General features: G+C 39.0%; 1 protein-coding gene across 10 annotated transcripts in view; it reads left to right on the top strand.

Annotated features, from left to right (window-relative positions):
* The window catches only part of MCTP1 (multiple C2 and transmembrane domain containing 1), a gene marked incomplete at its 3' end in the record, with an annotated part of 173,270 nt that overhangs the window by 71,306 nt on the left and 77,091 nt on the right, over nucleotides 1-24,873 (top strand). For all 10 annotated transcript variants that reach the window (XM_082191343.1, XM_082191345.1, XM_082191346.1 and 7 more), the window contains 4 exons: nucleotides 921-1,091; nucleotides 5,216-5,346; nucleotides 12,744-12,930; nucleotides 17,375-17,468. In XM_082191343.1, coding sequence (XP_082047469.1) covers nucleotides 921-1,091; nucleotides 5,216-5,346; nucleotides 12,744-12,930; nucleotides 17,375-17,468 — 583 coding nt within the window. The remainder of the gene's footprint in view (nucleotides 1-920; nucleotides 1,092-5,215; nucleotides 5,347-12,743; nucleotides 12,931-17,374; nucleotides 17,469-24,873) is intronic.

The following is a 24,873-nucleotide window of genomic DNA, read 5'->3' as shown; positions in this document are numbered from 1 at the left end:
ATTGTCTGGAAGCAGTGTGGGTAGCCTTGGTTTAGATTAGTTTCCTTAGGTCAGGAAGAGAATCAGGGCTGTGGGCTGTTTGGTAGATATGATGGGAGAATGGCAAGCTTGTTGAAAGGATTGCCACCTAGTTGCCTTCCTGCATGCTACATCGCTAACGAGACTGGGGAAGCTAGGCTCTAGAGAGAACATGGGAAACTCTTAATGGGCAACCAAACAACCAAGCCTATATGATTTGGAGGTTTCTTTCTGGATCATAGCTGGTGGTAGCCCTTTCATCTCCAGAGCCAGCTCTGCCTCTTAAGGGACTGTACTGTGTACAGTGACATGGTAGCCAAAAGGGAAATGAAATCAATGTTATGTAATGAAACCATAGTCTGTATAGGGGTGTACATACATATAAGGTTATAATTCCCAGCAGAATGTGAATAATTTTGAATTGGACCAGTGTGCTGGTGGTCTGAAAGCACAAAGTGCATGGGATCTAATCTTGAAAAGGCAACTGGGTATAGATGACCTATGATAGGTATAGCCAACATGCTGCCCTCCTGATGCTACTGAACCTCAACTCCTATTACCCCCAGCCAGCATGGCCAACAGTCATGAATTATGGAAGTTGTAGTCCAGCATCATCTAGAGAGCACCATGTTGGGTTTCCTCTGACCTATGATATAATTCATGGCTACATAAGAAGGCAATGTACTGATGAGTTATGCCCTATCACTATAAAAATGGTGATTACACTGTGCCAATTTGGCAGGGAAATCCAAGTTGAATATATTTTTTAAATTTGTTTTTTTTTAAGTTTTGGGGTATTCACTTATGCACTTTCTTTAAATAGCCATTCAGGTGGGAAGCAAATCACAGGGCTATGGTTTGCTTGTGCTCTAGCTAAATCAGAGTTCTCTCTATACCTAAAGTTTCAGGCCCAGAGTATACGTCTGTCAGACCTGCACAGAAAAGCTCAGCTGTGGAGAGGGATAGTCAGTGTCACTTTGATTGAAGGTCGTGAACTCAAAGCCATGGATCCAAACGGGCTCAGTGATCCCTATGTGAAATTCCGACTGGGACACCAGAAGTACAAGAGTAAGGTAACTTTGTTGAACTGTTATTCCAAATGGTGGTGGTTTAAAATGTATTTGCAGCATTTTGAGTGTTAAGCAGAGTCACTGAATAATTCTTGAGACTGCCAAACTGAAATCCAAGGATTCTTGTTCAGTCAACAATGTTGTAGCTGTAGTAGATCTAAATCTAGTTACTACATATACATTAGACAGGCCTAGCCAACATGAAGCTCTCCAAATACAATTGTCATCACCTTCAACCATTGACCATGTTAGTTCAGGCTGATGGGAACTGTAGTACGCAAGATCTGCATGTTTTATATGTCTAATGCAGATTTCAAGTTTTTCTTTTTAAACCGCAGACACTTGGGCCTCTGTGTACTTACGCTGAAACTCTCTTGAGCTTGGATAGGATTCTGTAGTTCAAGAACCATATCCCTGAGCTACACCGGATGTATGCACCTAGCTTTATGGTTCTTGAACAGTGACCCTAGTTCTAAAAGGACATTTGGGTCTAGACTGAACAGGATCTAGTACAGTCAAACTTGGTTGTCGAACGTAATCCATTCTGGAAGCCCATTCAGCTTCTGAAATGTTCAACAACTGAGGTCAGTTGGCTGCAAGAGCTTCCTGCACTCAAGCGGAAGCTGCATCGGACATTCAGCTTCTGAAAAACGTTTGACAACCGGAGCATTTACTTCCGGGTTTTTGGCGTCCGGGAGGCGAAACGTTCCAAAATGAAGGCGTTCAGGAGCCGAGGTGTGACTACGTATTACTTTAGTTATGCCCAAGAAAAATGTGTTTCTTGAAGCTTTGGGGAGCTAGACTGGGGATAGATGGTCTTCTGATTATTGTTTATATGAAATTAGTTATATATATATATATATATATATATATATATATATATATATATATATATATATATATGCAGGTTTTGGTGTCTTCGGGTGTCTTCCCGTGTAAGAGTCGGGGTGTCTGTGCGACGTTTCGACGAGGTCTCACTCGTCATCTTCAGGCTGGTGCTTTCGGCTTCTTGTTACTGGAACAGAGCAGAGTCTGGTGTTTGAGTTCCTATAAATACTGTTGAGGGGTGTGGTGTATAGCCTCCAACGTTCTGGGTAGAGAGGAAGTTCCTAGATTAGTGTGCCTTTTCTTCTTTTGTTCCTTAATTACTTGAGGGATATCTTGGGTGATTTCATGAGTGATATTCTGAATATCACTGGGTGGGTCATTAATTACTTGAGGGATATCTTGGGTGATTTCATGAGTGATATTCTGAATATCACTGGGTGGGTCATTAAGTGTAGATTAGATTGCTAAAGCTCTCGTGTCTTGACCTCTTGAGCTTGTGAAGAGTTTTTCTGAGAAGATGGCTGTGCTGCATTTAGTTGTGCTCTGGCTTGGCTTCGTGTATAGCCTCTCCTATCAGTGAAGAAATCCAGCTAAGAATCATCCCCAGAGAAAAATCATCCAGATGCCCCAAACTCTACGGTCTCCCCAAGATACACAAAGAAGGAACACCACTCAGACCAATAGTCAGCTCCATAGGCTCACCTCTACAAAATCTCGCTAAATTTCTCGCTAAGCAACTTCAGCCCTATGCAGAATCCATCGCTTCACACGTTACTAACTCCTTCCAGTTCATAGAAACAATAAAGAAACAATACCTACATCCCGATGACCTACTTGTGAGCTTCGATGTTGTATCTCTCTTCACTCAAGTGCCCATTAATGAAGCCTTGACAGCCATTCAAAACAAATACAACCCCCCCAAATACATCCTGGACCTGACCAACCACTGCCTAACCAACACGTACTTCATCCACAATGGACAAAGATACAAACAGATAGAAGGAGCACCCATGGGATCACCCCTCTCACCGGTCATCGCAAATCTGTACATGGAACACTTTGAAACCAATGCTTTAGACAAGTCAGAACACAAACCCAAACTTTGGCTCAGATATGTTGACGACACCTTTGTAATTTGGCCACACGGAAAAGAAAAACTAGATAGCTTCCTCACACATCTCAACAGCCTACACCCCAAAATACAATTCACTATGGAAATAGAAGACAACAACCAACTCCCCTTTCTTGACGTCCTAATCTACAAAAAACCTGATGGCTCCCTAGGACACACTATCTACCGGAAAAAAACACACACCAACCGTTACTTACATGCACAATCACACCACCACCCTGCACAAATAAACTCCGTAGCCAAGACTCTCATCTCCAGAACCAAACGCCTGGCTGACAAAGACCACTTGACAACTGAGTTACAGAATCTCTCAAATGTGTTAATCGCCAATGGATACCAGAAAAACAGGGTTACGAAGCTAATCCAAAAAGAAACACCCCCCAAAAACCAAGACACAGAAGAAAACAATGGCATGGCCCTCCTTCCTTATATCAAGGGCACTACAGACAAAATCAGCAAAATCCTCCATAAACACAATATCAAAACAGCCTTCTGCACCAACCAAAAAATAGCCAATATCCTCAGAAACCCAAAAGACAAAATCCAGCTGGAAAACCAAGGGGTCTATGAAATACCCTGCAAAGTCTGCCCAGCCACGTACATTGGACAAACAAACAGACGAATAAATGCACGTATCGCAGAACACAAGAATGCCGTCAAAAAAGAAGAAAAAACTTCCTCTCTTTTCCAACACATGAAAGAAACAGGACACGAAATTAATTTTGCAGATTCCAAATTGCTCTTTAACATGGAACATCACCACAAGAGAATAATCATGGAAGCCATCGAGATAGAGAAACACCCTCACAACATGAACAAGCGTGACGACACGTCCCGCCTGCCAGACATCTGGAAATTAGCCCTCCCCACAAAAACCGACACCAGAACCAGAGGCACACAGAACGCCGTCACCAATCAACCACACCAGACCCAAACCCAGACCCTCTCCACAGACATATTACAGACTCCATCCAGCAACCAAACTATAGTGGCACCTCCGGATGCTGCACCCCCCTGCAATCCCTACACAGATCTGGCTGGCACAAGGCACAAAACCATAGCTCGCCCCTATACACGAAGCCAAGCCAGAGCACAACTAAATGCAGCACAGCCATCTTCTCAGAAAAACTCTTCACAAGCTCAAGAGGTCAAGACACGAGAGCTTTAGCAATCTAATCTACACTTAATGACCCACCCAGTGATATTCAGAATATCACTCATGAAATCACCCAAGATATCCCTCAAGTAATTAATGACCCACCCAGTGATATTCAGAATATCACTCATGAAATCACCCAAGATATCCCTCAAGTAATTAAGGAACAAAAGAAGAAAAGGCACACTAATCTAGGAACTTCCTCTCTACCCAGAACGTTGGAGGCTATACACCACACCCCTCAACAGTATTTATAGGAACTCAAACACCAGACTCTGCTCTGTTCCAGTAACAAGAAGCCGAAAGCACCAGCCTGAAGATGACGAGTGAGACCTCGTCGAAACGTCGCACAGACACCCCGACTCTTACACGGGAAGACACCCGAAGACACCAAAACCTGCATATATATATATATATATATATATATATATATATATATATATATATATATGGATAAGCACTCTTTTGTTGAAATCCTGTTTATGAATACTACAAACAAAAATATCCTATGCTGAGAAAAGGAATTCTGTGAAGGAAGGCATAGCATTTGTTACATTTTACCTGTATTCTTCAGGCAAGGTATGGTTGGGGAAGTCATGCTTGAGTCTATGCCTTTTAAAAGACCGGGCAAGAAACAACATAGAAACTCAGCAAACCAACTTCTTTTCCTATGCAAATGGTAAAAAGAACTGGTATATGCTGTAGCTAATCATTTTATCCTGTTACTTTTTAAAAGGTAGCTTTGCTGAATTTTTATCAGTAAGAAACTGACTTTATTAACGCACATCTAAGGGAACATTTTAGGGAACCTGAAAAAATTCTAAAATAATTCATACTTTGCGGAAAAGCATACTATATTTAATCTTTAGTGTACCTTATTTCCTACATAAACATTTGAAAATGTCTGATGAAGCTGTTGGTTTTCTGAACTATTTCTTAACTATACCAAAAGAATATTCTGTTGTTCCAGGAGGTACAAGTTTCCATAACTCCCTTTACTTTCCCCCCCAGATTATGCCAAAAACTTTGAATCCTCAGTGGAGAGAACAATTTGACTTACATCTCTATGAGGAACGAGGTGGAATTATTGATATTACAGTGTGGGACAAAGATGCTGGCAAAAAGGATGATTTTATTGGCAGGTTTGTCTAATTACAAACAACTTGTATTCCGAGAATGAGAAATGATTATTTTATTTATTTGTTTGTTAAATTTCTATACTGGCCTTCATCTTGGCACCACAGGGCAATTTACAATATAAAACCACAAAAATGCATAACACAGTAACAAACAAAAACCAAAAAAGCTCCTCATACACAGTTTAACTAGACTGACTCCAACTACAAAAGTTGAGGCTGTTGAACAGATTCTTGGGCTGGGGTGTTGTTTAGGGGTTTTTGTTGAGTGTCTGTTTTTTGCTGCTTTTATTGATATATATATTGTATCTTTTTAGATCTTATTATGATCTATGTAAGGGACGTGGGTGGCGCTGTGGGTAAAACCGCAGTGCCTAGGACTTGCTGATCGTATGGTTGGCGGTTCGAATCCCCGCGGCGGGGTGAGCTCCCGTCTTTCGGTCCCAGCTCCTGCCCACCTAGCAGTTCGAAAGCACCCCTAAGTCAAGTAGATAAATAGGTACCGCTTTATAGCGGGAAGGTAAACGGCATTTCCGTGTGCTGCGCTGGTGCTGGCTCACCAGAGCAGCTTCATCACGCTGGCCACGTGACCCGGAAGTGTTTTCGGACAGCGCTGGCCCCCGGCCTCTTAAGTGAGATGAGCACACAACCCTAGAGTCGGACACGACTGGCCCGTACGGGCAGGGGTACCTTTACCTTTACCTTATTAATATATATATTGTATCTTTTTAGATCTTATCATGATTTATGTAGAATTTTTTTTAATTCGCTTGTTTACCTTTTGATGTTTTATTTATTGCTTATGACTAGTTTTCTCCTCCTGAAGATGTCTCGCAAGGCAGCTGGTAAGGATTTCTCCTCAGGGTTTACTCTTGAAGTCTTTCTCACAAAGGCCACTTTGGTGCTGCAAACGCAGCAAAAACAATACAGGAGGCAGCAGCAGTATGACTCAGTTCATTATGTTTGTAATTATTTTTTCCCATGTTGTAGGCTGACTTGAGATGCTTTTAACATGCAGCATACAAATAAAATTATGTATGTAATGTAAAAGGCCAAAGATTGTTTAATTAGAGAGGATGAAGTTTTGAATTGATATTGCAAACTGCCCTGTGATCCTTAGATGAAAGGCGGTATAGAAATTTAATAACTAATAATAATAGCAATGAATAATAATAATGGCAGTGATTTCATATACACTTGTGCTACTTTTAGGGGGGGGCACCCTAGAAATTATCTGTTGTTGACTTTTTCCACTTTATTTGGGAAGAAATTTCCTTGACCAGTAGGTGGCAGATCACACCAACTGAAAGATGTCATTTTTCAAAACTCAGTTACAAAAGAATCAAGATGCAGGAAGTTCCACTGATGACACTGAAGAGGGAAAGATGATTGGTTATTTTGTCATGACGACCATTACTATGCTTGAGTGAAATTGTTCAAAGCAGTCTGCTTTGTTAAACACAATATTTTTAACAAGGTGGATTGTTTGAATGAGTGTCTATCTCTCTTCCAAGGGAACACACAAGAATCACAGGATCTGTGTGTGGTATTTTGCACTTTCCCAAACCATGCTTGTTGTGCTGCTTATGGTTTCCACACCTGGGTTCAGCATGATAACCTTGAAGGCTAGGCTTTCCTAGGTCACTATGGTCAGTGAAGTGATAGGTAGTGAGGAGTCACAAATGTCTCTCACAGAAGCAAACTTACCACCACCAACAACAACACGTGTGGTAGATGTCGCCATTGTAGTTCCTCTGTGTAGGGTCCCATCAGTTTAACAATTGATAGAGGTTACTAGAAGCAATGCTTTACTATTGACATCTATTGCTGGATAGTTGTTAGTAAAATTGCCCATACTTACTGTTGTTGTTGTTGTTTACTCCCACCACACCTGCTGTGGAGCTAAGCGGGCAGCCTGGAGAGGGAGAGCTTCTTAGTAAGAAGGTAGGCAAGGAAAATAGTCTGTCGCTAAGCAGAGGGGGGAAGGAGGGTATGCAAAATAGCCACTGAGCATAGCTTTCATACTGTTCTTTCCTTGTATGTCTACAGCCAGATGGGTAGCTGGATGGAGGAATGAAACACTAGGATTAAGCCAGGATAGCTGGTCCATATAAATAAATATAAATAATAAATAAACATTTATTTATATCCCGCCCTCCCCTGCCGAAGTCGGGCTCAGGGCGGCTAACATGAAATATATAACATTGGTGTAAAATCAAACAATAAATTACTAAAAACAGGTTAGAAACAAATTAAATTCTAATTACTGCTTCCCGCAGGGTTAGGGTTGGGAACAGTAAGTGCTCAATGACCAAACATGGTTAATGCACAGCAAGATTCACAGGCCAACATTGCTACAGGTTATGTGATCTGTTAGCTGCAAACAAGTCATAGGTCTGAGCAAACAAACCATAGCTAAGCTAAACAAGTAATGGTTTTACATTGCGTCCAAATGCAGCCATTGGGCATGGGCATGGACTATTGAAAGTTCGTTGTGAATAGCGCATGGCTGTTAGTCCAAAAACTAAGTATGGTTGAAAGGTATTTCATACATGAGAACTATTAATTGGTTATCCCTTGTTTTCTGCTACTCCCTATTGACCTGTTCTATCAGTGTGTGCATGCATCTGTGTGTCTGTGTGTTTAATCTGGGAATGAAACACACTGTGAATTATTCACACTGTGAATAATGTAAACATCATGACTGTTGTTGTTTTTTTCATTTCAAATTTTTACTGTTTTGAAGTAACAGCCTGAGCACAGCCTCTTAATATTGTTATCCACTCTTGTGTTGTTAGTAGGCTTTAATGGTCGAAGCTCTATTTTAAAAGCTATGAGCTGGAATTTCATCTTTCAGAATGAATTTTCTATAATTTATACATACGGTTAAAGGTCTGAAACATCCTGCCTGTTTGCCATGAACTTAATTTTCATGCAGTACATAAGGCCAGTCTCGACTGCTCATTATGCTTTGGAGAACAGCTTTTTGCTGTTACTCGAACAGTGTTTCTTCCTGGGCAGGTTGAATTCTCAGGTGTTTTACCAGGCTGCTTTCCTATCCACTACCTCATGCAATTTTATTATTAGTATTCCTGTAGTTGCTTAAGAGCTTCAGAGAGAATCTCCATTCCCATGCAACCATAACAGTGTGAGAGGCGCCTCCCTAATCCTAGCAGTTCTCCATTGCTTACCCTTTTTTTGGCTCCATTGTTATAATGGATCCAGTGGGGCTAGAGAGACTTTGCTTGTGTTGCACAAATGCTGATATGTGGCAATTGCTAGTTCCTGGCTCTAGCACTAGGGAATAGATGGCGCTGAAGCATAGTTACACCAGTTATTTTCCAGTTTTGTTTCTACCCTCATCCATTTGTGTATCTCAAGCACTTATTCTATCATCGGTAAAAGATGGGTCATCCTAAACCTTTTGCTTTCCAGTCTCTTGGCCGCCTTCTCCTGTCACTTCCTTTTCTCTTTTATGTCAAGGACAGTACCAGCAATGTTTCCACTGTAGTCTTATGGCACCTTGTTGTGAGAAAAACAGACTTTTTGTCAGGTAAATAGCTCAAATGGAGCCTCATTCCAAACCCTTGTTATTTTTTATTTTATTTTTAAGTATTGGGGGTGTCTCCTGCCCTGAAGAACAGCCCTCACCTTTTGTACAGTCAGTGTCAGCATAAATTACTGTGTCCACAAAAACATAATAATGGATAGCTATGCAGCCCAAAGAATATAGCCACAAAGTGTGGCTATATTATGGCAATTGTGAAACATACATCTCCACTTGCATTGTCTTTTAGGCAGCTAATTTTCATCTGCTAATATTGAAGTAAAATTTTCAAATGAAGGAGACTGTCTTAATCTCCATGTAATTATTTAACTTTCTGTCACCTGTGCTTTTGAACAATCGTGACTCTGCCACCTATACAATGATAAGCTAATAAATCCTTGTGATTGTTATAAATTTAACACGTAAGAGTAATCTGGCCAAATTGGCTGCTGACAGCTGCAATATATTTCTGGGAATGAGTGCTGTCGGTGAACAAGTTGTTTCAGCGAGCATACAGGATAAGTAAAATCCCATGTTGTGTAATTTTATTCTCTTGGAGTTATTTACAGTCCCATACTGCAGGATTTATAGTGTTGTTTATTAGTAGGAAACCATGCATGTTTATCTTCAAAATGACATTGATTTTTGCTATATTTTTATGTCGAGGGATTACTGGTGACTGATTCATTTTCATTTTCTGTGAGTCATCACTGTCCATTCTCAATTGCTGGCAGCTCTCTCTGCATTTTGGCAAAATGTGTAACACATTCGTATTGTGTGTGGCAGGGTGTGTGTGTGTGAGGTAAATAATCACAGACCACCATTAAATTTAACTGGTTTAGAAGTGTATTTCTATATGAACAAGGTCTTGCATCATTTTTGTCCGACTTAACCTACCGTAAAGGCTGTGGGAACCTATGCTGAAATAAGATTAATCACCCCATTTCCCCCTGCACTGTACATACTCTGTTGTTACGGTTTTACTACAGTACCATTTTCAGAGCAGAGGCTTTTGGCACACACATGAATGGAGTAAGAAATGTGGCTATTTCATATGAATTATCTCACAATAATTGTTGTTCAATACCTTAAAATGAGCCTTGAGCATTTCTGCACCAGGACTCCCCCCCCCCATTTGTTTGATGTTACAGGTGTTTTCCACTTAGGATCAGTGATTTACTCCAGCTGAGTGGGGCAACCATTTATAGAAGGCAGGTGACAGACCTGTTCTATGTTCTGAATATATGCAAGTATTCTTTCAGGTTTTTTCTGGACAATTAAACAAGCAGAAATTTGTTGCTGAGAATGTATGCTAAAGACAAAAATTCACTTGCTCTTAGTGCTCTGCTGTTTTGAAATGTGCTTTTGAATCTATCAAAGAAAATAAATACGGCTGTCGGGAACTTCTGTGAAGCCATCTTCTCTTTGCCCAGGTGTGTCCTACCTACGTTCAGCAATGGGTAAAAGACTGATCCTTGATATTTACCGTATTTTTCGCTCTATAACACGCACCCGACCATAACACGCACGTAGTTTTTAGAGGAGGAAAATCCGTAGGCATGCCACCCGTAGGCATTTCCTCCATAACACGCACAGACATTTCCCCTTACTTTCTAGGAGGAAAAAAAGTGAGTGTTATGGTGCAAAAAATACGGTATTCACAAACCCCTTCCTATAGAAATTTTAGTGTGAAAAGAAGCTTCTGTGTATGTGTCCAAGTACAAATGCATAAGCACACCAAGTGGTCCATGTACAGGTTTCACTGCGTATACATGCTCTTTATGCCGGGCAGGGTAGCCAATCAAAGTATCATCAATTTCAGAATATTTAAGAATATAATTTTTTTAAAAAAATTAATTCAATGATATGCTGCACATGAACACTTACCAGTTAATCTCCCTTGAAAAATAATGTTTGACTTCAGCCCAGTAGAGAAAAGATGCAAAGTTTCACCATATATGATATAAAAAAGACACATGACAATGTCATCGACCCCTTATTTTAATAGATTTTGGGGGTTTTTCCTGTTGAACTGTATTTGATGTGCTATTCAGGTGGATCGGTGCATATAAGCACTTGGCTATGATTCTGAGTTGCGGACCGTGGCGTAGCGTGGGTTGTCAGCACCCGGGGCAAGGCAAGTAATTTGCGCCCCTAACCCGTGGATTTGCGCCCCCTAACCCTAACCCCCAGATGTTGCGCCCGGTGCGCCCGGCCCCCCCTGCACCCCCCACGCTACGCCACTGGTTGTGGAGGCTATGCTGTACTGTGTTTATATTATACATTTATGCTATGCTTCATGTTAATGGAAGTTCATTGTTCTTCCAGGCTTTTATGTTAGTTTTTAATATTCAGGGTTTCTATTATGTCTGCTTTGTTTAAGGATAGGATGGTCCTGTGCTGATTTGTCTGGCATGTTTTCTATTCTTCGCCTCCTCCTCTCCAGCTGTTCTAAGGCACTCCCAGTTAAATATACTATAAGTAGGTGTCCCAAATTGCCCTTGACCCCATTCTGTAAAGTAACTAACAGAGGGATTAATCCATTGCTGGTGTCCAGACATCTTTTCTGATTAACAAGTAGAGCCTCCCTTGTTTTCATGCTTGCAACTGAAAACAACAACTTGCCTTTCAGAGGGAGATGGGAAAATCTGTTCATTTTGGTTTCTCTCTCTTTTCCCCCCTACGCTTAAGTTCAGTTCCGAATCAGTTGGTGTTTTTATATCATTGTTATGAACATTCAGTAGCCTTTTAGTGCAATTTTCTCATAATATATACACCTTTGTATGCAATTTTGTCTAAGGTACACATTTTTGCAGTGAATTTTCCCTTATGTAAAATAGTTTTGTCTGTTATGTCACCAACAGATGCATTTCTTTATGGGCAGTCTACTCCAATATGCATTTTTGTACATGTTACTTTGCTGAAGAATTTCAAAGGCGACTGTTTCAGTTCTCATATTGTTTCAAAAAGTGTGAGTTAATAGGTTCACCTGAAATGCAAACTGAATAAACTTCCTCCACCATTCGTATCTGCAAGCCGTTCAAACAGTTAAACCTTATTTGGGAATGTGGATGGGAGAGTTTCTTTTGGTTTGGTTTGGAACTAGGCTTGGGAAACCAAGCTACCCTCGCCAAAATGAAACTATCAGGAAATTGCTCAGATTTCCAAATTCAGAGGCTTTTTGTGCTTCCGGTGCTGACACCCAGAGCACAAAAAGCTGTCTGTCCTTTTCCCTTACATCTTCTTAGCTTTCTTCCTTCCTTCCCCAGCGCCAGGAATGCTGCAACACAAGGATAGATAGAGATGCACAACATTGGAATATGACCCAAGATAGAAATGGTACTTGGCTCAGAATACAGTAGAGCATTACAACTTAGACATGTATTTTGATGGATTTCACTGACATCCCTAAAGAATTTAAGACATTAGCTGAGTTGGTTAGAGTGTGAGGCTCATAATACCAAGATTGCAGATTTGATCCCTGTACAGGCCAGCTGCATATTCTTGCATTGTGGGGGGGGTTGGACTAGATGACCCTTAGGATCCCCTCCAATACTATTCTATTATTTGGATAAGAAAGGCGCAACATTTCAGTTCTAGCATTGTGCCTTTTGAGCATCTTTCGCTTCAAAAGCAGCTATATAATTTAGTGTATTTATATATAAAGAAGAAGAAGAAGTTGTGTTATCTTTCTTATGACGGAATGAGTTGAACAGCAAAAGAACAGGGTTTTGAAATACTGCCTTCTAAACCCCGGGACGGCTGCCTTTGTTTGTGTTTTGCATAGCTGAGTGCGTGTCATTCCACACTGCTCTTGCGAAGGCAGCCACATGCTAATCAAAACATTTGTTTCTAGGTGCCAGGTTGACCTGTCGACCCTGAGCAAAGAGCAAACTCATAAGCTGGAGTTGCCTCTGGAGGAAGGGGAAGGCTTTCTGGTATTGCTGGTCACCTTGACTGCCTCAGCTGCAGTCAGCATCGCTGACCTCCCAATCAATGCCCTGGAGGACCTAAAGGAACAGGAAGAAATACTAAAGAGATATGTATGTAGTGCCTCTCTCTTGCTCATGCTATGTATGATTGCAAATGTGAAAAACCATGGACTGTATATTCCGCGATGAATGGGGGAAATGGCCTGTTACCCCTAAAAACCCATCCAAGCTGTTGCTTTTTCAGAATGTTTATTTAGTACTACAGATTTATACTAGCCAAGTTAATATTTGCAAGTACTGCTGTTTATAATATCCCAGTGCATTGCCCTAAAGATTATTCTGTTGGTTCCTGCCAATTAGTTTTTCTTCAGTGCTTTTCACTTCCAGTCACCACGTGAATTTACTTTGTTGCTGTTCTCAAATGAAAATTTAGTGCCATAATTAAAAAGTTATGCCACTGATTCCCCCCCCCCCCAGTAAGTCAAATAGCTTTAAGAGTCCAATAAATAAGTGGACCAACTTTGCTATTGTTTAGAGTGTTATGATAGGTTTTTCCTTCGTTAATGCGTAAGAATGGTGGTATGACCCTACGTAAAAATAATTGTGCTAAATTTTAAAATTGTGCTCAGATATTTTGAAAACAAATATTTCCCAGCATCCTCATAGCATGTCAGCTTCTGTGTAGTTTTGGTAAAGCAACAGCAAGGGGAGCTCTTACTCCAGCATTTATGAATACTGAACTCACTAAAACTGACTTACTAGACACAAAGAATAAAGAAGAAAGCTATTTTCACCTAAAATTACAAAGCTTTTATTGTACAGTGCTGCCAGGTGTTTAGAGGGCTTCTCTAGACACTCTGCCATTAAACCCAAGCTCTGACTAACAAAGGGCTGTTTAATTTTTTTTATATTTTAAAATATTCCTATTCCCTTGCTGACATCCTTTCAATAACTGAATTTAATAAAGATGTACCTTATCAGGCTCTGCAGATAACATGAAGTGCTAGTACTAATGCTGTACAATATTCTTCAAACAGATTAGCAGGATGTGCGCTTCAGCAAATTTATTCTACCTATCTCCACTGAATCAGCTGTCTGCTGGTGCTTGTACAAATCATACACCAATAGTGTTATCATAAACACAGTTTAATAGAGGTGACTTAGCAAGGCTAAACATTATATTTCCTAAACCAACTGAGAGCTAAGATACAGTGTACTATGCCTGAAAACTAATAATTACGAGTATTATTTCAGATTTTGGTATCAACCAAGACAGACTGGTCTGTCAGACTACATCTTAATAGATATAATGCATTTCTGATGGATTAATTGCAGTGATACACATTTTGATACCAAGTAGTGAGAATAATATTTTTTCTCCATTATCAGGTTAATGTGAAACAAGTGATACTGTCGATACTGATAATTTTATAACACCACAGAAATATTGCCATATATTTCACAACTTTTTTGAACCTTGAGCCATTTTTTTTTTACCCCCAGAATTGTGTCTCTGGTATTGTTGGTATAAAAACAGGATTGCATTGTGTAAAAAAGAAAAAGAAAAAAGCCTGGCATGTCAATTTATTACAATGGTTATTTCAGGCATTGTTATGTTTACTTACAAACTTAACTACCCTTTTCCCTAACATGACCCATACATACATAGCTTCAGAAAGACAGATTAAAGAACACAGTATTGCACAGTATTTGTGGAACTCTTGCCATTCCTATATGTTGTCACCTGTTTTATTTCCAGCGTTCGTGCTGCCACCCTTTTAGGGAATATACAGTGCATTACTGTGCAGCTAGAAAGATTCAGGAATCCTTTTATCATCTTTATTTTATAGATTTTTTTAAAGCTTTCCTAAAGAGACTTTTCCATTTTAAAATGTATTTTGTGTCTATTCTTGAGACAGAAACCAGTAAATGAGCTGACCTTGCCATCAGATCAAATAGCCTTGCAAAATGACTCTATTACTGTCATTTAACCATTTGTAGCTGAACATCAGAGCCCTGCAAATTAAACAGGCATTACTGTTTGAACCATTATTTTATCACTATTGTATGAAAAGCTTAATTCCTTTTGGGGTGGGGGGGAAGGAGGGCCATAATGGGTAGCAGACCAAGAGAGAGATTGTATGACCTTTTCAGAACGGGTGTGCTGAACCCCTGCTCCCCCTTGTCACAGTTTAAAAACCAGAGAAGCTAGTTTAGTGAAGAAGTTGTTAGCATTCCATTTTTATTATGACATTTCACAGTCATCCGATTTAATGTCCCTTGACCGGATTGTCCACCGTGAGACGATGGGCTTGAAATGTTATTTAGAGCATTGATAAAAGGTGAGCAGTTCTAAGATGACAGCGAGTCATAAGGCTGGTGGTGTGACATTAATTTTCTCCATAACAAAGATGGAATAAGACGTCATGGTGACAAGCTGTCAATCAGTACTGGCCCCTCAGTGTATCTCAATGCCATAGGATGGGGTATTGGTTCTCCCATAATAGAGCTGAACTGAGATGCTCTCCCTGACAGCTGCTGCAGCCATACAGAAAATATATTATACAGCCTTTCATTAAAAAAATAAAGAGGACTCATCTCCAGAGCATTTCAATCTTTTCCCATCTATTGAGGGCTGAAAGGATTCACAGCAAATCATAAGATTTCACTGCTATGGAAATTTCAGGCCTTCGATACCATCCAGGTTTTGAAGCCTTCAATAATAATCATAAATAAGAAGGCTGACAATCGGCTGATAAATCATTACTTTAAGTTGCATGTTTAAAGTAATGTATTAAAGTAATTTGCTTTTCACAAAATCCTACAATAATATTCTATGGTATGTCACTGGCCCAGATTGTCAGAATGTGCAGTAAATTGCTCCAAATCAGCTGACTAGCTGAATCTAAGTTCAAACTATAATTACCCCATAGAGCCCTGACAAATAGTACCAAGTGAAATACTGCAATCTCTCCCCCCCTCCCGCCCCCCATGTGTGGGTAATGTGAGTGCAGGTGGAACAAAATTGAATTTGTGCTTTTGCTTTTATCATGTAGGAAATGTGAGATAAATATAGTTTCAAAACCTACAGAACAAACATGTAATTTCCACATGCCTGCTACCCTTGTTCTACATATGTGAGAACTGGAAAATATCTGAATTTAGATACAAGCTTGACAAAAAAAGCCCGCGAAACCTTCTCGAGAATTGTAACAGATGACACGCTACCAGCAAAGCATCTGTATTCTGATGCTATCTGTAACATAACTTTCAGAATCAGGCAGTTTGGAATCCTATAAACAGTGTTTGTTTAGCTTTGGTCCTATGATTAAACACAATTCTGATGATAGACAAATGTTTTCAAAAAATTGTAATAAATGGGCATGTGTTTCCATAGAAAGCAATAGATATAAATGCATTTATATGTGAAAATTGATGTGCCATATAACTGCAGTGCTTCGACTCAGTATGCCAAGGTCAGACCTTCTCTGTACGCAATAAGCGTCTTAGGGGATTTATATTGTGGGCTTTGTGTCTGACTCTTATTGGTAAAAATGTTTGTCTAACACTTTAATAGTTGATATTTCAAGCAGAAAATATTCCTTTTTTCTTGAGCAATATACCACTAATGATTATCCATTAAGCAGCAACATAGTAGAAAGGAAAAGTAATGTCTACTTCTATTAAATCCAACTTTGCTTTAAGCTGGCACATTAAAACATATAGAAATCCTGTTTATTCTTGATATATCTGGCTTGGGTTTTATATATACATAATATACATATATGCACACAAGTCTTGTTTTGGGAAAAAATGAAAGTTTGTTATAAAACACAATGTTGCTTTTGGAAGAATGATCAGCTATTATATAGTTTCCTTTATCTAATATATAGTTTATACAAAAACTGTATGAGAAATTAATGTGCACAAAATTTATGATACTTTTTTTAAAAAAGTTGCTGGTTTTTTTCTCCCTGTGTCTATTTATAGGTTAAATACAAGTTGTTGAATGCATTAGTGATATTTTTGCCAAGAGATATGGAAGCTGTTGTGAAGGGATCTGCTTGCTCTAGCTGCATAAAGATAGCTCTAGCCTTGTTTAAGGTATCCCCTAAAACCAGCAGGCATTTGCCATTTAAACACGGGCTTCTGAATTGCATCTCTAGAACTGGATATACCTCTATCTTAGGGTATACAGAAATATCTTTTGATGCATTGTGACTTGGGGCATTCTCTTTCAGCATCATTCTGGTGCACTATTTATTACAATTAAATATTGATATATTCAGAATAAATAATGCACTAACATGAAGCTGAAAGATGAGTGCTGTGGTTTAGATCTTTTAAAATCAAATACTGGGAATGGAAATAGATATTTCCTACACTGAGTGGAAACTATACAGTACTGAAAACACATAGTTGATTTCCAAGAATAAGATTTAAGAATAATCAAACAACCATTATAAAATGTGATAGATGACTGAATCGCGTTCGCCTGTTTTCCCTCCCTTTGCAAGCTCTTCCTAACTTCATAGTTTTTTTGTGTGTGTTCTAGAGTCTAGTGCGGATGTTTCATAACATGAAGGATGTGGGATTTCTCCAGGTGAAGGTTATCAGAGCAGAAGGTTTGATGGCAGCTGACGTTACAGGCAAGAACTACTTCAATTTTTGTGGTGATAGTTATCCTATTGAAGCATTTCTGGTTTATAGCCTTTTTCAAAACTAGCACTCCCGACAGGGTAGAAAACTTAAGTTTGCTAGGATCTTTGCAAATGAACTCTATCTTCTCATATTTGTGTTTGTGTGCAAATTTGTTTCAGCTACTTAACGCTTTCCCAAGCCGTATGTGAATTGAAACAGTCATCATTTGAAATATGCATGTCTTTGAGTTTTTGAATGTAGTTCTCTAGTTAAATGTGTGCACATACTAGGGTAAAGCGTGCATATAAATGCATATATTAGTGAAAATAACATAAACCACCTTTTATTAGGGGAATTTGCTTTACAAAAATGTATGTTTTAGAATAAATTTCTGGTGAATTTCCGTGAGCACCTTAAATTAAAAAATTGCAAACTAACGTGGAAACTGAATTTAAGATTAGAAAATTGAGAAATCAAAATTAACATATTTGCCCATCCTTAGTTTGGACTTTGTACGGCTCAGAACCTTACTGAAAATAGTAATGGAAAAGGATTTTAATGAAACAATGCATCACAGCCCCTCCAAAAGGTTTTGTGTTGTTAAGCTTCATTCCCAGTGGGCTACTGCAGATACAGAATAGTAAAACAAAATGGAGTCCAGTATTTTGCAAGATAAAATTCACTTGTTCATGGCAGGGCAAGTTCATATGTTAGTCAAAAACAGTATTTTACAAAATTGTAAAGCAGAGGAGGGCTTAAAATACAGCTTCAGAATAGTATGTTTCTGATGGATGTTCCTCTGAAAATGTAGGATATTTGCATCAGCACTCTGGATAGCATCATCATGCCTGTTGCCATATTTATTTTATTTTATTACATTTGTCTGCCTCCTTTCTTCAAGGTGGCACATGTGGAGTTCTCTGGTGGTTTCTCATCTGTGTTGACAAGACACAGACCTGTTTGGGTTCTGCAGGATTGCTGAATCGTAAATCTTCTTACGAAGTCGCAAGCATCATGTATCTTTACATTTGTCCAGAGATATAACTACTTGCTAAAATTTCTAGCACACATTTTCTTCATGGGCCTTCTTTAGTGGTTTAACAGCTGATTCCACACCCACACACCCATTGAATGGATGGATGGATGGATGGATATATGGCACCTTTCTGCCAAGGCAGTCTGCAGTTTTAAAATACTAAAAACAAATTGACTTGAGCAGGCATTGAAGTTGTCTTTGTCTCCTTCCCACGATGTTCATTGGTTGTATGGCCGTGGGGCAAGTCTGCCTGGAGGAGTAAGCCTTGGGGTTGCCTTTGCCTGACTGCTTCCCTCTCTTCCTCACAGGGTAGATTGTGTCTATGGCCCCTTCTTGGGCAGAGAATGTAATGATAGTAATATCACAATTAGTTATTTATGGCTTTACGTTTTAAGATTTGTTGCAGTCAACTGTAAGTTAGGTTAAGGGCTTTCTGGTGCAGAAAGGTAGGTAGAAATATTGCATGTGATGGTGGAAGCAGGTAGTCTTCCATTACTGAGTCAAGTGGAGGTTAGTCTGTTGCAGTCGCCTGCTTCTTCACTGACGGGATCTTGCTCATTTCGAGGATGAGCAGTGGGATCCCCCCCAAAAAAAATCTGTGTGATTCGCTACTATTATCTATGCAGTACATTACAAGGTGTATTTCTGCATGCTGGACAGTTCTTCTGTGTGTGCAGGAACCCATAGCTTGTTCATGGTGGGCCATTTGGATTAGGATGAATTGTGTATTTCAAAGTGTTTTGGTTTTAGCTAGGTTTGGTAATGGAATGGTCACATTGCTTTCCTTTTGTCCTTAGCGCCAATATGCAAAAATCATCCTTATGTAACTAAGCATTTTACATCACAAATGTAGAAACATTGTTGGTGCATACATAACCATTCTAGCATGTGTTCTGCTTGCAGAAAATCTTCCAGCTTGGTTATTTGACAAATAACATCCATACATCACCTGATATACACAATAGAAATAGACATAAAAATCATATTTCAAGATGCAGCATTTTTTCCTTCTCATATTTTGTTTTGTGTTCCATAAAGCATTGAATTCCAAATTATCACATTTGCTATGAGGTAGAAAGCATCGGAAGGACCTTTTGTGTGCTTTCAAGTTCAGGTTTGAACAATACTTGCAAGAAATCGATTATGTGTTAGTTTATGTTACTAGATTGGTTTCAGTGCTTTATGTTTACACCTGCAAGTGTTGAGTCTTACACAGTTTTAATGCTTCATCTTATATTGAGTATATTGGTAATGCTTCTATGCAAACAAGTATTGCATAGGCAATGGTGATGTTTTGGTTTTGTTTCCAGTCTTTCTATACAAGTATTTCACAGACAAACATAAAAAGAGTATATGCAGAGGTGTACATAAATAAATGTTGACGCATGATAATAAATAATATAGTTGTATGTATGAATTAGGCTGCAGTTCTGTGATAACTTACATGGGAGTAAGTCTGGATTAGTTCCTGGTTGGGAATTTCATGTATGCTGCCTTGAGTTCTATAATGGAAGAAAGACAGAATATAAAATGTAATAAATATATCGGAGGACCTTGCTTCCCAGTAAACATGCTTTTACCAATATAATAATAATAATTTCAAGTATTTCCAGTATTTAAGAGCCAAAATATTAACCTAAAAATTGCATAATTTTGCCTTGGGATAGACTATCATATTAAACGTCTGAAAATAAAAAGTAAAAGCAAATGTAAAATTTGATTAGATTTTGCTGAATTCCAAAATATTCTCTCAGTAAGCAAAGAGGAGGATTTTTAAAAAATATTTCATTAAGCTTTTTTTTTTTTTAGTGGGGGGGAGCATTTAAAAATGTACACTTTTGTCACAGTTATATTTTCTAAATGAGTGAATAAGAAACACAAATTATAACTGAAATGGGCCAGTCTTCTCCTTTCCACAAAGCACACATCCTTAATTACCTGAATATTATTAGAGTCAGTTGCTCCAGTTCACTGTTACTAAAATGTTGCTTTCAGTAGAAGAGTATTGGGTAGTGTGCTTAAATGTAATAGGCATATTTAAAAGATTCATTGACTAGTTACTCAACATTAAACTACAACAATAAATTGAATTTTAAATCAAATAATACAGACTTTCACAGTCTCCATACGTGGATAAAGCTTTTAAGGGATTATACGGGGTCATTATTTCATTTGGAAGAATGGCTAATGAAATGGCTCAAACTATGGCTTATCATGAACAAGCAAACTTGCAAGCATCTAGTGCAAAGATCATGGATCCAGCAATCCTACCCTGGTTCTGCTTTAGCTGTGCTACCCACCATCAAGCTATGGTTTGGCTGAACCTGGTTCATGGTTTGTCCAGATAAACCATGAGCTGTAACCAAAGTTTGTTCTTGGGTTACTCTTCGTGGTTCAGGGGAAGCAAACCCCAGGAACTACACGAACTCTCATGCAGTTACTAACAGCAAACCTTTAGCGGTGCAGTACCACAGTGTTTTGGAGTTGCATTACAGTGAACATGGTGATTAAGGAAGATACAGGCTAACACATATAAAAATTGGGGGTGGGTGACAGCAAAATTTCGTAGAAGAGCTTACAAGAATGAAATCACTTTCCTGAATTAGGAGGAGTTGCTGTTTACACAGCACCAGGTTGGAATCACACAGGTTGGAATCAGCTCTTCAATCAGCAGAAAAGACTTCTCGCTAGCAGAACGTATCTCTGGATCCAAATCAAAGCTATGAAGAACCTGGACTGCATTGGTTCATATGTAATGTGAAACTATGTTTTAATGCCAGGAGGGGGAAGCTGCTCAGGCAGTGGAGCAGAGGAGTTGAAGAGTGCGCATTCTCAGTTCTCAGTGAGTTTCCATTTGCAAATGCTATCACCAGCCCTAGGTTTTCACCATATCTTACAAAAACCATGCCCTTGTAGTTATTCATGCACATTTTTAGCAGATGGAAATACCATGCAATAGACCACCTTGCTCTTGGTTATAGTATTCTTTTAAATGCTGCCATTATTATTATTATTATTATTATTATTATTATTATTATTATTTATACCCCACCCATCTGGCTGGGTTTCTCCAGCCATTCTCAGTGGCTTGCAGCACATATAGTAAAACGTCAAACATTTAAAACATCCCGATACAGGGCTGCCTTCAGATGTCTTCTAAAAGTTGTGTAGTTTTTTTCTCCTTGACATCTGAGTGGAGGGCATTCCACAGGGAGGTCGCCACTACCGAGAAGGCCCTCTGCCTGGTTCCCTGTAACTTCACTTCTCACAGTGAGGGAACCCTTAGAGGACCTCAGCGTCCAGTCTGAGCAATGGGGATGGAGATGTTCCATCAGGAATTTTGTGACTATTTAAATATAATTTGGAGACCATTTAAATATAAATGGTCACAAAACAGCTCACAAAGTTGTTTTCAAAGTTGAAGGATGGGCCAGTATCTATCGTGTGAAAGACATGTTATACTGTGGATATTTCTGTCTGTGTTTGACTGAAACTTGAGAAACAGAATATATTATTTCAGTGATTTGAATATTCAGTTGCTGTACTTAAACAAAGGTATGTAGAATTAGGTGATACAAGGCAGTAGGTCATCACTAGCACCAATCTCCATCTTCAGTATAGGCATAGCAGCAAAACATTGGAATTTTGTTTTAGATCTTTCCAACCTCTTACAGTTCCACTGCTAAAACATGATTCTGTGCCTCTGTTCTGTAGACGTTGGCTAGTTTTAAGGCATTTCAATGAATGTTTCAATTGTAATGGCATAGACATCTCATGGCTCCACTACAGATCCAAAGACTCATAGGACTGGGATGTTGAAAACAAGAGAATTCTAGTCCCCCAAAGTCATGAAAATATTCAGTGAAAGGACCCTATATTCATCTTACCTTCAAATCTCATGGTCCTGAAATAGGCTGTGGTATTTGAGGAAGTATTTTATCCTTTTCTCATCTTGTGAGATAAAGAATTAGAAAATTATTTTGGGATAAATGCATCACTTCCCCCACCTTGGTAGCTAGTACAATCGTGCCAATAACTATTAAATACACATTGCCAACATATGCAAATCCTTTTTTGGGACACCTACCAACTTGTTGGCAGCAGAGAGATTCTTGATAAGGAGAACAATACAAAATGAATGAACATTATTCATTGGGTAATATGGCAAGAGAGTGAAAAAATGGTTATATTCAGATAAATTTACATTGATAATCCTAAAGCAGGGTGTTATTGAATGAAAGAATGTGGAACTTGCCTTTCTATAAAGTTGGCACAAACCACCTTAGGCCAACTGCATTCTGATGTGAAATAATTCTCTAGCCCTCCAGTGGGAGTTTGTTTGTTTAATAAGATGTAGATTTTTTTTCATCAGGTGTTGTCATGATTTATTTATTTTTTTAAAAACCTAATACTTCTGACAGAAAATTAAGAAGTAACAGTAAGAATTATGCTGAATCTTGTATCCAATGTTAAGCGAATCTTATTTTTCTTAAGAAATAAGGATAACTCGGTCTCATTAGTGAAGTTAAATCTAAGTTGCATTTCACAGGCTGCCTGGGAAACAGTTTATTATTATTTTTTGCTATCTGTGGGTTTTAATTAAGATGTGTTCAATTATAGTCTCCTCACACACTCACTCCCCCTGCTTGCTGTGTCACAGACTGGTGATCAGGGCGCTTTCAGATGGTCCGGCCCATGACTTTGACCTTCTGCGCGGTCCAGCGTTCCCTGGGGAACCGTTCAGCTCATGAGGTCTGATTTCACACTTCCAGGATGCCTCGGCTCTCTTAACAATGACAGGGAGACAAAGCCCTTTAGAACGGGCCGCACGGGGACTTGTTTAAATTGGAAACTAGAGAGGAGTCAAGGAACAAGGTTATGGACTATAGAATAGTGTTTTTAATAAAGAGCTCACAGCTCTGGTTCAGCTCAAAGAAGGTTACCTCTGTACAATTAATTGAGCCATTTATTTTGGCTTCTAATTTTTCACAGAATGGTATGCTAAATATTAGCTAAAAGGCAAACGAGATATGATGTCATGCATTTCAACATTAATGTAGGCTTTTTAAAAAGCAATCAAAGATATATTTGCTTGGATTTCCCCCCATTTTCTTAATTGCCCAAGGTTTGGGATTTTCCTGGATAAAAGATGGAATTTGCTTGACGGCTTACTGTTCTTGGATTTATTATCCTTGATGTTTCAATGCTTCGTGTTAGAGGCCAAAGGGAATGTAGCATGAAAGATGCAGTCATCCTGAATGCAAGTAAAATTCCCGGAAAACTTAATGTTCTTACTGCTTAGTATCATACTTTCGACTTTCATTTACGCTATTGTTGATGAATCCTGCATAACAGTAGTGTAATTTGTCTCAAACAAAAAACAGCAGCCCAGTATTAAGTTACAAGGGTAGTGTGCTGTTCTAGTTGGGTGGGAGAGCCAGCAGGCATCAGACAAAACACCAGAAGTGGCAGGTGAGAAGGTTTTGGATGGAGATTTGGCAGTTAGCAGTGAACAAGTTTGTAGCTACCACGGTTGTGAGCTAATTCTGCAAAAATGCAGTAGCTCCTTGACTAGTGCACACATTGCTCAAACAAAAGCCATAGTTTATTTGAGTCTGGTGTAGACTTGATGACTCCTGAAATCCTGCACCTTGTCTTAAGAATGAGGAAATTTAAAAGGCAACTCATTCAGTCACTATTGAATGATTTCATGCTGCATTGCACATCATCTCAACTGGAAGGGGTCTACAAAGAGTGAGTATTATTGTGTTTGAATGTGGGGTTCTGAAGGGAGTTATGAGTTTTCACTAGAAAAATCTTAACAGTCCTCTTTCTGGAGAGGGCTCTGGCAATACATGGACTTTGATGTTCCAGGAGTGTTCCTGACTGTGTTTCAGTCAGATATGATTTTTTTAAACTGGTAAGCAATGCTTCAATAAAAGTTTTCAGGTTGGTTTACATTTAAAAGATACAAAATAATAAACAATAAAAGAACAAAACTAAAAAAACAACTGCATAAAATATCTCATAGGTTACACGTTTTGGGGAAATGTAAAGGCTTTTTAACTAATGCCAAAATGAAATTTATATAGATACCAGGCAAGCCTTCCTGGAGAGATAATTCCATAAGCAGGGGGCAATGACTGAGAAGGCCCTGTCTCCAGAAAGTGGCTTCCAAAAATTATTGAAGAGGCCTCCACAGCAGGCTCCTCTGGCTTTTAATGTCTGTCGGAAAGCAGAGCCACAACACCTGGGCATTTATGTTACTAAGAACAGTTCATTTTCCTAGTTTTTACCTTATGCTGCCCTTTGCTTTGCCTTTTTTTTCAGTATGAAGAACACTTGGGATATTAAGATGGCTGAGATATGATCAAGTT

The sequence above is a fragment of the Podarcis vaucheri genome (genome assembly GCF_965113315.1).
Source record: "Podarcis vaucheri genome assembly, chromosome: 11".
NCBI classification, from domain to species: domain Eukaryota; kingdom Metazoa; phylum Chordata; class Lepidosauria; order Squamata; family Lacertidae; genus Podarcis; species Podarcis vaucheri.
The sequence above is the reverse complement of the archived record's forward strand: the minus strand, read 5'-3'. Positions and strand labels throughout refer to the sequence as shown.